The sequence below is a fragment of the Symphalangus syndactylus genome, chromosome 20 (genome assembly GCF_028878055.3).
Source record: "Symphalangus syndactylus isolate Jambi chromosome 20, NHGRI_mSymSyn1-v2.1_pri, whole genome shotgun sequence".
Taxonomy (NCBI): domain Eukaryota; kingdom Metazoa; phylum Chordata; class Mammalia; order Primates; family Hylobatidae; genus Symphalangus; species Symphalangus syndactylus.
Genome location: NC_072442.2, coordinates 18,413,560 through 18,429,704, shown reverse-complemented (window position 1 = coordinate 18,429,704; position 16,145 = coordinate 18,413,560). Strand labels below are relative to the sequence as shown.

At 40.2% G+C, this 16,145-nt stretch overlaps 1 protein-coding gene across 5 annotated transcripts in view; it reads left to right on the top strand.

The window, feature by feature from the left end:
• The window catches only part of INTS2 (integrator complex subunit 2), a 63,871-nt gene that overhangs the window by 31,160 nt on the left and 16,566 nt on the right, over nucleotides 1-16,145 (top strand). For all 5 annotated transcript variants that reach the window (XM_055256726.2, XM_055256729.2, XM_055256728.2 and 2 more), the window contains exons 12-16: nucleotides 1,827-1,895; nucleotides 3,311-3,445; nucleotides 5,520-5,696; nucleotides 7,411-7,519; nucleotides 12,166-12,270. In XM_055256726.2, the coding sequence (XP_055112701.1) occupies nucleotides 1,827-1,895; nucleotides 3,311-3,445; nucleotides 5,520-5,696; nucleotides 7,411-7,519; nucleotides 12,166-12,270 (595 nt within the window). The remainder of the gene's footprint in view (nucleotides 1-1,826; nucleotides 1,896-3,310; nucleotides 3,446-5,519; nucleotides 5,697-7,410; nucleotides 7,520-12,165; nucleotides 12,271-16,145) is intronic.

Genomic DNA, 16,145 nt, shown 5'->3' with positions numbered 1-16,145 from the left:
ATACTACTATTAATATTCTGATGTCTGTTCTTTCTTTAAAGTGACGTACATATTTGGTGATTTAAAAAAACTAATATATGATGAGCATTTACTCATATCAATAAATATTATAATACAGTATAATTTTTAATGACTGCATTGTCTTATAGTCCATTGTTTGATCTTCTTAATAGGTCCCTTATTATTTCCCATGTAGATTTTCTAGTTTCTGTATAATGCCTAGAGGAATATCCTTGTTTATGTAAATACACACATAGGCACCCACATGTATCTCTTCATACACCTGTTGGATCATTTTCTTAGGATAAATTTCTAGAGGGTAATCGCTAAGGAAAAGGGTATGACTATGTTAAGGTGTTTCATGAGTACTGTCATATTATCTTTTAGAAAGATTGTATCAGTTTAACTGTTATCATTAGTGAGTAAGAACTCCTATATTCCTAAACTTTCAACATGACTGAGCACTACTATTTTTTTCTAATCTTTGCAAATTTGGTTGATGAACAGTGGTATCACTTAGTTTGAATTTCTTTGATTACTAGTGAAACTTTAGTATTTAAAATCTATGTGTTTTGGCTTGTTTATTTCTTTTGCGGAAAAGCTTATCAGTATCCTAATTTTCCTGTAGGGACTTTTATTTTTTTCTTTCACTGATTCAAAAGGAAAGATATGTCATTATGCCTTATACATCTTACTTCATATATTTCAAGAAGTATATTTTACCCAATATTGAAATTGGGATTCATTTTACAGTTGACATGTAATATGAAAGTGGTAGTGTTCCAACTCCTACATTTTTCTTGAAAAGCTACTGTAATATTAAATCAGTGACGTATCTTATAGTATCTTTAAAAGTGGAGAGTTCAGTATGTTATAATTGACTTTTTCCAGTCTTTTTTGCCATTTAACTTTGCCATGTGGAAATTATTATCATTATTATGTTTATGTAGTATATTAAATTTTTTTTTTTTTTTTTGAGACGGACTCTCGCTCTGTCGCCCAGGCTGGAGTGCAGTGGCGCGATCTCGGCTCACTGCAAGCTCCGTCTCCCGGGTTCACACCATTCTCCTGCCTCAGCCTCCCCAGCAGCTGGAACTACAGGTGCATGCTGCCACGCCCAGCTAATTTTTGTATTTTTAGTAGAGATGAGGTTTCACTGTGTTAGCCAGGATGGTCTCGATCTCCTGACCTTGTGATCTGCCCGCCTTGGCCTCCCAAAGTGCTGGGATTACAGGCGTGAACCACTGCACCCGGCTGTAAATGTTCTTTTTGTGTTTTCTATTTTGCTCTTATGCTTAGAAATGTTTTCCTTTCTTGGGTTTATATAAGTGGTCACTTATATTTTCTTCTAGTTTTTTTGGTGGTTTCATGTTTTACATTTGAACATTTTAATCTACTTGGAGTTTCTTTTGGTGTATGGTGTGATATGTGCAAAAAGTGTGTGTCTATATATATACATATATACATATATTTATGTGTGTATATATGTGTATATACAGACACAGATGCACACATACACACACACACACACATATTTCTCTTGGCCTCACAGAGGGGCAGCTATCCCAGCTCCATGTAGTAAATAATCTGTTTCCCCCAACTGACTGAAAATGGCAATAATAGTATTTATTAAGTGCTTTTTATATTGGTTCTGTTTCTGAGTATTAACACTTTAATGTTGGGTTTGGGAAAGCACTTCTAAAACAGAGTAGAGTACTTGAACATTTGAACATTTATGTGTATCACAGCCATTTTAGATAGGTTCCCTAGAATAAATTGTGTTTCATACATTTTACATGCTGTTGGAATTCTTTTGGTAATTTTAGATTGTAATTAAGCCAAGCTCCTTGAGCAGGATGAAGACGATCTTCACACAGGAAATTTTTACTGAGCAGGTATTTCTTTTTATTCTTAGGTACTTATTTGACTTTCTTTTACAATATTCTTTGGGAGAAAACTTGTGTTTCTTACCTTAAGAAAATAATATGGTCTTTATTCTTTTTAAACTCATGATGATTTATTTCATCTTTGAAACTTTCTTAAAGAATAATCCATTTAAAATACACTTTTAAAACTAGTCATAACATACCAAAGCATCTTTTGAATTTATATATTTTTGGAGACTTTGAGTAGATACTTAGGAGAATACTCTTAGATGTTGCTGGTAGGGCATCCCAAGGGGCAATTGTTTTAATGTGTCTGGAGAAAGATAAAATGAAGTCCTATTTAAACCTTTAGGCTGTAAAATTCATTTCTAACTAGATTACAGGCTAGAGTCTAAATTTCTTATACTTAACATGCTCTTCTTTAGCCTTAGCACTTTTGTCCATGGATAAGCCTAAGGATTTTTTTCATTTCTTTTTTTTTTTTTATCTCATTCTTGTCACCCAGGCTAGTATACAGTGGTATGATCATAGTTTACTGCAACCTCTGCCTCCTGGGTTGGAGCAATTCTCCTGCCTCAGCCTCCCAAGTAGCTAGGATTAGAGGTGCCCACCACCATGCCTGGCTAATTTTTGTATTTTTAGCAGAGATGGGGTTTTACCATGTTGACTAGGCTGGTCTTGAACTCCTGACCTCAGGTGATCCACCCACCTCAGCCTCCCAGAGTGCTGGGGTTACAGGCGTGAGCCACTGCACCCGGCCAGTTGTTGCTTTTTTATGGCTATTAATATCTTTATTTTTATATTTTACTATCCCTCCCACCCTCAACAGGCAAATGCACATATACTCCTGAATTACAAATAGTCATACAGCATGTGGGAGAATCATAAGTTATTTTTTGTCTTTAAATTTGAACCAATTGGAAGACAACTTTGAAGAGGGTCTTTAAAAGACAATTAGAGCCTATGCATGACATACTGAGAATAAATATTTCTGTTTATATTTATGTGGTGCTTTATAGTTCATATGATGTTTTTCCAAAAAGAATATTTTCCCCCCATAACAATGCTTTGAGGCAGGTATGGCAGTGTCCTGTTTTGTAGATGTGAAAAAGATTCAGAAGATAAATGACTTCTTCAAAGTCATTGAGCCCAGATTGTATGCTTCAAAATTTTATTTTTTTACTTTATCACACCACTGTGTATGTATCTATGTTTATAAACAAAAAATTAGGGAATTATATAAATCCCTAAAGGTACAATTCCTCAGCATTCAAAGATAATTAAAACATGTAATAATTTATTTTCATCATTCATTTCTAGGGACCACACTTGTATTAGGTGTTGACAGTCTACTTACTAATCTCTCTTTCAAAGTAATTATATATTTAGTTCTATTATATTACTAATACTATTTTCCCTTTTAGGTTGTCACAGCTCATGCAGTTCGGGTCCCTGTCACCAGCAACCTGAGTGCCAACATTACTGGATTTTTGCCTATTCATTGTATTTACCAGCTTCTCAGGAGCCGTTCCTTTACCAAGCACAAAGTGTCAATAAAAGTATGCCCCTACAAATAAAACAAATAAAATAAAAGCATGCCCCTATATTTTTATATATATATATTTTTTCTTTTGAGATGGAGTCTTGCTCAGTCACCCAGGCTGGAGTGCAGTGGTGCAGTCTTGGCTTACTGTAACCTCTGCCTCCTGGGTTAAAGTGATTCTCCTGCCTCAGCCTCCCAGGTAGCTGGGACTACAGGTGTGTGCCACCATGCCCGGCTAATTTTTGTGTTTTTAGTAGAGACAGGGTTTCACCGTGTTGGCTGGCTGGTGTCGAACTCCTGACCTCAAGTGATATGCCCGTCTCAACCTCCCAAAGTGCTGGGATTACAGGCGTGAGCCACCGTGCCTGGCCTACATTTATATTTCAAAGAACAACCTAAATTAATGCTTTCTCCCCAGTTGTATTTCAGTTTGTAGGCCTTTATTGTGGGTTTTGTGTAGGAAATGTGTGGTATTAAGCTAAGTCACTAGTCATTTATGTAAGTATAGTAATTAGGGATAGTAATTATAATTATATAATTATAATACAGTAATTTCAGATTTTTAAAACAATGTAAGATTTTCGAAATGCATAATACTCCATTTAAATTCTCAATAGTGGCACATGGCTATTTCATTAAAACTTAGAAACTGCCATTTTCTAATTTTTTTTTTATTTTAAAGACAGGGTCTCACTCTGCCGCCCAGGCTGCCGTAGCTCACTGTAACCTCAAACTCCTGGGCTCAAGCAGTCCTCCTGCCACAGCCTCCTAAGTAGCTGGGACTACAGGTGCGAGCCACCACTCCTGGCTTTTTTTTTTTTTTTTTTTTGAGATGGAGTCTTACTCTGTTGCCCAAGCTGGAGTGCAGTGGTGCTATCTCGGCTCACTGCAGCCTCTGCCTCCCGGCTTCAAGTGATTCCCCTGCTTCCACCTCCTGAGTAGCTGGTATTACAAGCTCTTGCCACCACGCCTGGCTAACTTTTTTTTTTTTTTTTTTAATTTTTAGTAGAGACAGGGTTTCACCATGTTGGCCAGGCTGGTCTCAAACTCCTGACCTCATGTGATCCACCCGCCTTGGCCTCCCAAAATGCTGGGTTTACAGGCATGAGCCACCGTGCCTGGCCTCAAACCCAGCTTTAAAAAGTGTTTTTTTGTAGAGACAGGGTCTCGCTATGTTGCCCAGGCTGGTCTGGTCTTGAACTCCTGGTCTCAAGCAATTCTCCTACTTCGGCATCCCAAAGTGTTGGGATTACAGGTGTGAGTCACTGCAGTGGGCCTGGTTTTGTTTAACAAATTGGGGAAGTTGCCATGACTAGTATTTGTTGATTTGTCACAAGGACACCTCACACCTAACTTAGAATTTTGACATGTTTTGATTTGTCTTAGTTGGCTATATCTAACAGTTAAAAGGCCCTCTAAAGAGAAGGTCTTGAGACCCAGGAGGTAAAGTAGTCTGAAACTTTTTCAGATATTTACAAAGAACAGTGAATAATATGTGCATGATATATCACTTTTAATTGTCCCTTGTTTTTTGTGATTTAGTGAGATTATTTTCCAGCCAGATTGCATCTTCTGCTTTATATTTTTAGCAAGTAAAATAGCTAAGAATTAAGAGTTCAAATGCACACCCAACATTTTACATGTCCTCCATCCAACGATAGTTAAGTGATAGTCTACTGTAAGTGCTTGTCAGAGACACTTTCTTAGTCTATCTGAGGGTTTGCTGTGAAGGACCTGTCTCTCTCCAAATTCCTATCTAATGTGAGCTCTCCCATGATGACACACATGGTGCTCTAAATACAGATATGGTAGGGACTTAAAATGTTTTTCCCACTGCTTAAAAACGAATAGATTAAACCAAAAGGCAAGCTTCTAGTGGAAGGTGCACCTAAGATGATACAGATATAAAGGTAGTTCATACTTTAAAATCAAAGGCAGTTATGATACTAGATAATATATTTGGAACTGCCAAAAGTTAGTAGTGAGTTTTACTGATTCATAATTCATGTAAAACTGTATGTACTTTTATAATTTTGCTTGGTTTTTCTTTTTGCCACAATTAATTCAGTGTCTATAACATTCTTTCTTAGGATTGGATTTATAGACAGCTGTGTGAAACCTCTACTCCACTTCATCCTCAATTACTTCCTTTGATTGATGTGTACATAAATTCTATACTTACTCCTGCGTCGAAATCTAATCCAGAAGCCACAAATCAGCCAGTCACAGAACAGGAGATACTCAATATTTTCCAAGGAGTCATTGGGGTAAAATAGTCATTCTTTTATATCTATTAACTTATTTAGCTTTTAGTTCTTCTTATCCCATATTTTTATTTTCCTATCAGAGGACTTCTAGGTAGTTCTGAACTTAAAATTAGATTAAATTTCCTTAGATCACCTGTAAAAATTAAAAGAATGGTATTAGTTCCAAGTAGTTTGCTAAACAGACACTTGTGTAAGATTTTTTTTTTTTTTTGAGATGGAGTTTCACTCTTGTTGCCCAGGCTAGAGTGCAGTGGCGCCATCTCGGCTCACTGCAACCTCCTCTTCCCTGCAACCTCTGCCTCCCGGATTCAAGTGATTCTCTTGCTTCAGCCTCTCGAGTAGCTGGGATTACAGGCGCCTGCCACAATGCCTGGCTAATGTTTTGTATTTTTGGTAGAGACAGGGTTTCACCATGTTGGCCAGGCTGATCTTGAACTGCTGACCTCAGGTGATCTACCTGCCTCAGCCTCCCAAAGTGCTGGGATTACAGGTGTGAGCCACTGTGCCTGGCCTTTTTTTTTTTTTTTTTTTTTTTTTGAGACGAGTCTCGCTGTGACACCCAGGCTGGAGTGCAATGGGCAATCTCGGCTCACTACAACCTCCGCTTCCTGGGTTCAAGCGTTTCTCCTGCTTCAACCTCCTGAGTAGCTGGGACTACAGGCACATGCCACCACAAATGGCTAATTTTTGTATTTTTAGTAAAGATGGGATTTCATCATATTGTCCAGGCTGGTCTCCAACCCTGACCTCAAGTGATCCTCCTGCCTTGGCCTCCCAAAGTGCTGGGATTACAGGTGTGAGCCACTGCACCTGGCCAATAATTTTTTTTTTTTAAGTTTCACTTTAAAGTCTAAAGGGTTCCCTGGAGATTGTATATTTGATCAAGTACTGTGTGGGATTTCAAGATATTCAGCATAGGTTTGTTTAGCATCCTGGGAATCTAAGATATACCTACATTCATTTAGGGGGAATTTTTTTTTTTTTTTTTTTTTTTTTTTGAGACAGAGTCTCACTCTGTTGCCCAGACTGGAGTGCAGTGGCACGATCTCAGCTCACTGCAAACTCTGCCTCCTGGGTTCAAGTGATTCTCATGCTTCAGCTTCTCGAGTAGCTGGGATTACAGGCACGTGCCACCACGCCTGGCTAATTTTTATATTTTTAGTAGAGTCAGGGTTTTACTATGTTGGCCAGCTGGTCTCCAACTCCTGACCTCAGGTGATGCGCCTGCCTTGGCCTCCCAAAGTGCTGGGATTATAGATATGAGCTACCGCTCCTGGCTCATTTAGGGAAAATTTGATGAAAGTATTTTTTCCCCAGTTTGTTAGAAGGGAAAAACAGTTGCATTTTTCACAAATATATTTAAGTATACAATGTCTTATTTAGGAGTTACTTTCTTCATGGTAATTTCATGTAATACTTGGGACTCCTGTCTTTCAGAAGCAGCCTGATGGGTTTGCTATTGAGTAGTAGCTGAAGTCTTTTCTTTGTCTTGTCTTAAAGGCCACTTAAGCATGTTGCCATTCATCTCTCATGCCATCTCAGATTTCATGTTGTTTTTTTGAGTTTAATACGCACATAGCAACATTTCTCCTGTTTTACCTGAGTTAGGAGCAGCAATGCTGAATAGTCTATTTTGATTCTTTTACTATCAAGAAAAAAAAAAAGCACTCATGAAATTCAAAGTATTTCAGAGTATTTGTAATATTACCTCCAGGGTGACAACATCCGCCTTAATCAGCATTTCAGTATCACAGCACAGCTTTTGGTGCTCTACTATATACTGTCTTATGAGGAGGCTCTTCTAGCAAACACAAAGACTTTAGGTAAGTTGTACATAGAGGAGTGGTTCTAGTGGTAGTTTATTTTATTAGCTTGTATTTTGTTACTTTCCAAACTGTTTTTTGATGAAAGAAGGGCAATATTCTAACAAACTCTAGTATCGTTTTATAATCTTTGCAATATGGGCATTGTATACTTGATACATAAATCATGCATGTTGGGGTATGTTACCACGATTTATGGCCCAGTCCTCCTTATCGGAGGCTAAATTAATAGATAACAGAATTGCCTGTATTTTAACAATTGTGTAGGTCTTGTTCACTAAATATAAATTTAACACCTGATGGAGCTGTAACTGAATTTTTTTCTCTTGATTTGAGTCTTTGCCTGGTCTTCCTTCCATTAGTGTGAAGAGTAACAACCTAATCAAAAACAATAGAAAAGGCCAGATGAGGTGGCTTACGCCTGTAATCCTAGCACTTTGGGAGGCCGAGGTGGGCGGATCACCTGAGATCAGGAGTTGGAGACCAACCTGGTCAACATGGCGAAACCCCATCTTTACTAAAAATACAAAAATTAGCCAGGCATGGTGGCTCATGCCGGTAATCCCAGCTACTCAGGAGGTTGAGGCAGGAGAATCCCTTGAACCCAGAGGTGGAAGTTGCAGCGAGCTGAGATTGTGTCACTGCACTCCAGCCTGGTGGACAGAGTGAGACTGTGTCTCAAAAAAAAAAAAAAAGTAGAAGAGTTTCGTTTTTTTGTTTTGTTTTTGTTTTTTTGATTTTTTTTTTTTTTTATGGAGTCTTGCTCTGTTGCCCAGCCTGGAGTGCAGTGGCGTGATTTGGCTCACTGCAAGCTCCACTTCCTGAGTTCACGCCATTCTCCTGCCTCAGCCTCCCACATAGCTGGGACTACAGGCGCCCGCCACGATACTCGGCTAATTTTTTTGTATTTTTAGTAGAGATGGGGTTTCACCAGGTTAGCCAGGATGGTCTCAATCTCCTGAGCTCGTGATCTGCCCGCCTCGGCCTCCCAAAGTGCTGGGATTACAGGCGTGAGCCACCACGCCCGGCCGAAGAGTTTCGTTTTGCCATTAACATTGGGCTGGGTATGGTAGCTCATTCCCTGTAATCTCAGTACTTTGGTACTTTGGGAGGCTGAGATGGGATGGTCAGTTGTGCTCAGAGTTTGACACCAGCCTGGAAAACAGCAAGATGCCCATCTACACACACACACACACACACACACACACATGCATGCACACGCACACGCACACAGAGAATGTCACTGAAATGGGCTTTGAAACTTAGTTACTTCACATAATATCAGAAGGTCAGATTTAGAATGCATGATATCATTATAAAGTGGTATCTTTTCCTGTATTTGAAAAAAAAGGTTTACCTGTGTTTATACTTCCTACATGTGTATAGTTCATTTCATCTATTTATTTTCTGAGACAGGGTCTCACTGTGTCACCCAGGCTGGAGTACAGTGGCATGAACATGGCTCAGTGTAACCTTGATCTCTTGGGCTCAAGGGATCCCTGCCTCAGCCTCCCATGTAGCTGGGACCACAGGTGGACGCCACCATGCCTGGCTGATTTTTTTTATTTTTTGTAGAGATGGGATTTGCCATGTTGCCAGGCTGATCTCAAACTCCTGGGCTCGAGCAGTCCTCCTGGCTTGGCCTCCCAAAGTGCTGGGTTGACAGGTATGAGTGATCCTCCTGATCTTTGTGTGTAGTTTTTAATTTGTTTTCCTTTTTTTTGAGACAAAATCTCACTCTGTCACCCAGGCTGGAATGCAGTGGTGTGATCTTGGCTCACTGCAACCTCCGCCTCTTGGGTTCAAACGATTCTTCCGCTTCAGCCTCCTGAATAGCTGGGATTACAGGTGCGTACCACATTCCTGGCTAATTTTTGTATTTGTAGTAGAGATGGAGTTTCATCATGCTGGCCAGGCTGGTCTCGAACTCCTGACCTCAAGTGATCCACACACCTCAGCCTCTCAAAGTGCTGGGATTACAGGTGTGAGCCATCACACCTGGCCTGGATTTTCTTTTTTATGTTTTGACATTTTCTGTGTCTTTGATACAGTTCTTGTTTGGAATTTCTGTATATTCTCACATATTTAATCTTTTCCGTGAACTTTATAATAATTTTGTTAAATTTCACAAAGGAAAATTATATTGGGATTTTGATAAGAATTATGTTAAACATAGATTAATTTGGAGAGAATTTACATCTTTGCAGTATTAAGTCTTCCTATCAAGGAACCTGAAATAATTTTTTGCTTTTTAATCCTACACATATAGTTTAGTTTTTAGTTTTTTTTTTTTTTTTGAGACAGAGTCTTGTTGTGTTGCCCAGGCTGGAGTGCAGTGGTGCGATCTCAGCTCACTGCAACCTCCGCCTCCCGGGTTCCAGTGATTCTCCTGCCTTGGACTCCCAAGTAGCTGTGATTACAGGTGCCCACTAACACACCCCGCTGAATTTTGTATTTTTAGTAGAGAATGGGTTTTACCGTGTTGGTGAGGCTGGTCTCGACCTCCTGACCTCAAGTCATCCACCCACCTTGGCCTCCCAAAGTGCTGGGATTACAGGTGTGAGCCACTTTGCCTGGCCTTAGTTTAGTCTTATAGTTAGCTCATGTAAACCCTTATAACAAGTCTATGAGACAGGTGGTGGTTACGTTTATTTTACAGGGGAGAACACTGAGGCACAAGGAAGTTAAGTAACTTCCCTAAGTTAGTATTAAGTATTGTAATAAGTATTGGAACCAGGATTTGTCTATTTCTGGAACCTATAACTATTGTTTTAACTGCCTTCTGATTTTTTCTTAATTCATAAAAGATTGGTATGGAAAGCTATGCTAATTTATTAACTTAAAAGGGAGATTATATCTAAATAAGAGTATATGATATATACGTGGTCTATGTAGACAGTTATTCTCAACCTTTATTCTAACACTTGCACTTACATACTTCTTGTCCTTAATAAAAGAAAAATGGTTGAGCTTTACTGTTTGTAGTTTGTAAGAGAATAAACATATTGTATATCCTTTGTCAAACTACAAACACCCTGACTGAGATTCTCATATATTCCTGTGGTGTAAAGGAAAGTACTTTGGAATGAGCTTTGGGTGCCAGGCATATAGAATACGGTAGAGATGAGACAGAGAAAGATAGTATTGACTGGCAAGGACCTTTACTCTGTGTGATCTGAGGATTCACTGAAGGTGGCCAAATCTGTATTTAAATAAGAGGACTATGGCCGCAGGTTGAAGGATGGATTAAATTGGAGGCAGGGAAAGTGGTCCTCAAATTCATATTACCTAACTTAATTTAAAAAGAGGCCAGGTATGATGGCTCATGCCTGTAATCCCAGTACTTTGGGATGCCGGGGCTGGTGGATCACCTGAGGTCAGGAGTTTGAGACCAGCCTGCAACATGGCGAAACCCCGTCTCTACTAAAAATACAAACATTAGCTAGGCGTGGTGGTGGGCACCTGTAGTCTCAGCTACTTGGGAGGCTGAGGCACAAGAATTGTTTGAATCCAGGAGGCAGAGGTTGCAGTGAGCCAAGATTGAACTACTGCATACCAGCCTGGGTGACAGAGTGACTCATCTCAGGGAAAAAAAAAAGATTCAGTCACCACTATTGTATATAATATGATAAAATTCACTGTGGCTCACGTCTGTAATCCCAGCAGTTTGGGAGGCCAAGGCGGGTGGATCATGAGGTCAGGAGATGGAGACCATCCTGGCTAACACAGTGAAACCCCATCTCTACTAGTAATACAAAAAATTAGCCGGGCATGGTGGTGCATACCTGTAATCCCAGCTACTCGGGAGGCTGAGGCAGGAGAATCACTTGAACCTGGGAGGCGGAGGTTGCAGTGAGCCAAGATCGCACCACTGCACTCCAGCCTGGTGACAGAGCGAGACTCTGTCTCAAAAAAAAAAAAAAAAAAATTTGGCTGGGCCCAGTGGCTCATGCCTGTAATCCCAGCACTTTGGGAGGCCGAGGCAGGCTAGATCCCCTGAGGTCAGGAGTTCGAGACCAGCCTGGCCAACATTGCGAAATGCTGTCTCTACTAAAAATACAAAAATTAACCAGGCACAGTGGTGGATGCCTGTTATCTCAGACAGTCTGCTTGAGAGGCTGAGGCGGGAGAATCGCTTGAACCCGGGAGGCGGAGGTTGCAGTGAGCTGAGATCGTGCCACTGCACTCTAGCCTGGGCAAAAATAGTGAGACTCCGTCTCAAAAAAAAAAAAAAAAAGATAAAATTACAGTTTCTTTTTATAAGATACATTGGAATCATGAAGCTCTAGGCCGTATGTTCATGATCACATTTGATCTTCTCAATTAGGTTTGGGAAAATCTTGACTCACTTGTTGGTTCTTTTAGTGTAGGGCACTTTTGCACATGGCTTCTCTCATCTGTTATGAATTTTCTTCTGTCTAGTTTTAAATTTCAGGACATTTTCCAGATCTTGCTCCAGGTATGTTCATGTTCTTCCTGTGTAGCCACGTGTTTTCGTAATGATTCTTCATCTTTTATATGCTATATTCGCAGGTTAATTGCATTAAAAGTAATTTGACTTTGTTTTTGTTTCCATTTGGGTGGAAGATTAAGATTTCTGTTGTTTCTGGACATTTTATTTATTTTACACTTTTTATCTTTGATAGCTGCCATGCAAAGAAAGCCCAAATCATATTCTTCTTCTTTAATGGATCAGATTCCTATCAAATTCCTTATTCGACAGGCTCAAGGGCTGCAGCAGGAGTTGGGAGGTATGTTTTATTTTGCTCTTTACTGCTAAAGTTTATTGTTAAAAAAACCTTTCTGTTTATAATGTTATGAAGTGTAATAGGTGCTTAATGTTAAAAATTCAAACAGTTCAAGAGTGAAATTCCTCTTTGCCTCCCTCACTAAATCTATTATTTCAGTTATTGCAAACCACCCCACCCCCTAAAACACAACCCTAGCTATTTTCAGTTGGCGTATATTTTCAGGCTTTTTTCTCCTGTAGGTTGAACTGTATGAAATTGCAGATATTCAGCTAATTTAGAGCTACAGAAACAGCAGGTTCTTGTGGTTGAACCTAACAGACACTTAACAGAAGTAAAAAAAAAAAAAAAAAATTTTAAACTCTGAATAGTATTGTACACTACCTCTTTTGTTTGTTTGTTTGTTTTTGTTTTTGAGACAGTGGCTCGCTCTGTCATCCAGGCTGGAATGCAGTGGCATGATCTTGGCTCACTGTAACCTCCACCTCCTGGGTTCAGTGATTCTCATGCCTCAGCCGCTCAAATAGCTGGGATTACAGGCATGCGTGCCACCACGCCTGTCTAATTTATGTATTTTTAGTAGAGACAAGGTTTCACTGTGTTGCCCGGGCTGGTCTTGAACTCCTGGTCTCAAGTGATCTGCCCACCTTGGCCTCCCAAAGTGCTGGAATTACAGGAGTGAGCCACCATGCCCGGCCTCCCCTGCCTCTTCTAAGGGTTGTTTTTTTTCTTGGAGTCTTGAACATCTTTACATATCGGTACAGGTAGATCTGCCTTACTGTTTCTGATTGTTTTATGATCCATAGTACGGATATATTATAATATTTTTACTATAAATCCTGTTAAGTAGAAATATTGTAGTGTTTTTTGAAATTAGATATTTTTCTTTTTTTTTTTTTTTCTTTAGGGAAAGGGTCTCACTACGTTACCCAAGCTGGAGTGCAGTGGGTAACTGCAGCCTCAAACTCCTGGGCTCAAACATCCTCCTATCTCAGCCTCTCTAGTAGCAGGGACTACAGGCCTATGCCACCATGCCCAGCTAATTTTCTAGAGATTTTTCTTAATTAAATACCTCTTTAATGTTTGAGTGTGGGTGTTTTTCTTTCTGTTAAGTTGGAATTTTCTTTTTCTCTTTTTTTTTTTTTTTTCTTGAGACGGAGTCTCGCTCTGTCGCCCAGGCTGGAGTGCAGTGGCGCAATCTCGGCTCACTGCAAGCTCCGCCTCCCGGGTTCACGCCATTCTCCTGCCTCAGCCTCTCCGAGTAGCTGGGACTACAGGCGCCTGCCACCACGCCCGGCTAATTTTTTTGTATTTTTTAATAGAGACGAGGTTTTACCACGGTCTCGATCTCCTGACCTCGTGATCTGCCTGCCTCGGCCTCCCAAAGTGCTGGGATTACAAGCGTGAGCCACTGCGCCCGGCCTTCTCTTTTTTTTTTTTGAGATGGAGTTTCGCTCTTGTCTCACAGGCTGGAGTGCAATGGTGTGATCTTGGCTCACTTCAACTTTCGTCTCCCAGATTCAAGTGATTCTCCTGCCTCAGCCTCCCGAGTAGCTGGGACTACAGGCTCCTGCTACCATGCCCAGCTAATTTTTGTATTTTTAGTGGAGACCTCATTTCGCCATGTTGGCCAGGCTGGTCTCGAACTGACCTCAGGTGATCCACCCATGTCAGCCTCCCAAAGTGCTAGGATTACAGGTGTGAGCCACTGTGCCTGGCTGGAATTTTGTTTTTCTTTCTTTATTATGGTTGGTTTCAAGGAGAAACATGAGCCTTCATTGGTCATCGTTAACCAGATGTCTGCAGCATTTATTTACTTATATCTTTGTATAATCTTTTTTTTTTTTTTTTTTAAGTAGAGATGCGGTTTCATCATGTTGGTTAGGCTAGTCTCGAACTCCTGACCTCAAGTGAAGAGCCCTACTCAGCCTCCCAAAATGTTAGTATTACAGGCGTGAGCCACCGTGCCTGGCTTCTTTGTATAATCTGTTTCCAGAAAATAATGTTATTTTTAACAGCATTTGGCAATTGATATACTTTATTGAAAAGAGTATGAAATGTTGATTAGTTTACACTTTTGTAAGCAGTCTTTTTTGTGATGGTTGGGTATAGTTTTAACTGTATATATACTCCTGTATGCATTTAGAAATTTAAATGTTAAAGTAATGCCATTTTTGATTGTTACAATGTCTTTTGAAACACAGAAACATCAATTTTAAGCTGTTTCTATGAGAAAGGAATTGGGTATTGTTTCTACTGGGATTAAGCAGTGGTATCATTTGATTTGCATAATAGGATAATTAGATCTAAAGTACTTTGGTTCCTACTACTACTGCATAGTCTTACTGTTCTGATGATGATAATAGTATGGTAGCAACAATATTTATTAGGTACTTACGTGCGAAGCACTTAGCATAGTAGTACTTCGTTAATTCATTAACTAAATAGGCATTTTTATGGTGTCATAATTTTTTTTTGAGACAGCATCTTGCTCTGTCACCCAGGCTGGAGTGTAATGGCACGATCTTGGCTCACTGCAACCTCCACGTCCCAGGTTCAAGCAATTCTTGTGCCTCAGCCTCCCAAGTAGCCAGGATTACAGGCGTGTGCCACCACGCCTGGCTAATTTTTGTATTTTTAGTAGAGACAGGGTTTCCCCATGTTGGCCAGGCTGGTCTCCAACTCCTGGCCTCAAGTGATCCATCCCCCTCAGTCTCCCAAAGTGCTAGGATTACAGGCATGAGCCACTGCACGCGGCCTCTCATTATTAACATTATACATAATAGTCATGAATAGTCAAACTGTGGTATAGGTAAAATGTTATAAATAAGGCTTTGATTTGGTAACAAGTTTTCCCATTTCTTTTGGTTTTCTTTAATACTTCTTGAACCAAGAAAAAAATGCCCCCCATTGTGGGTATCATCAGTACTGCTTCTCTTGGCTGACATATGTAGCTGTGTGACTTTAGGGTTGTTAATATTAATAAATGTCTTTCAGCATTGTTTGTTCCTTACAGTAGAATGGAGGCATTGCTTACTTTGTATGAATGTTAGGGAGAGACGAGAAAACCTACATAAAGTACCTGAGACCTTTCAGGTATTCAAAGTGGGCAACTTTAATTTTACCACATCTATAGCGATGATTCTCAACAGGGTTGGAGGAAAGGGCGTGTTCTCTACAGAAGCCTATCAGTATTTCTGAATAGGACCTTTTCCAAACCATATATGATAGTCCCCAAATGGACATTCTTTTCTCCTCCTTTTCTTTCCTCTATCCTGAACTCTTGAACAATTGCTATGTGAAACAACTTTAGGAGACTGTTACTTTGGGTGGGGTGGAAGAAAGTTGAAAGCTTTCTTTATAAGTAGTAGTTTGCAGCTCACTGTTTATCACAGTACTTCGGGATCTTCATTTAAGCAGTTTCCCTTGATCAAATGACTATTGAGAAGTTCTTAAACTGTAGTTTGCATTCACAAGAAGTGCACATTCTTAGGCCTCCATTCTAGAGCTTCTGATCTAGTCACCTGGGATGGTATTCATTATTCTGCACATGAAACAAGCTTCCCAAGCTTATGATGCTGGTGGTGCTCTAATCATTCTTTTTTTTTTTTTTTTTTTTTTTTTTTGAGACGGAGTCTGGCTCTGTCGCCCGGGCTGGAGTACAGTGACACGATCTCGGCTCGCTGCAAGCTCCGCCTCCTGGGTTCACGCCATTCTCCTGCCTCAGCTTCTCCGAGTAGCTGGGACTACAGGCGCCCGCCACCACGCCCGGCTAATTTTTTGTATTTTTAGTAGAGACGGGGTTTCACCGTGGTCTCGATCTCCTGACCTCGTGATCCGCCCGCCTCGGCCTCCCAAAGTGCTGGGATTACAAGCGT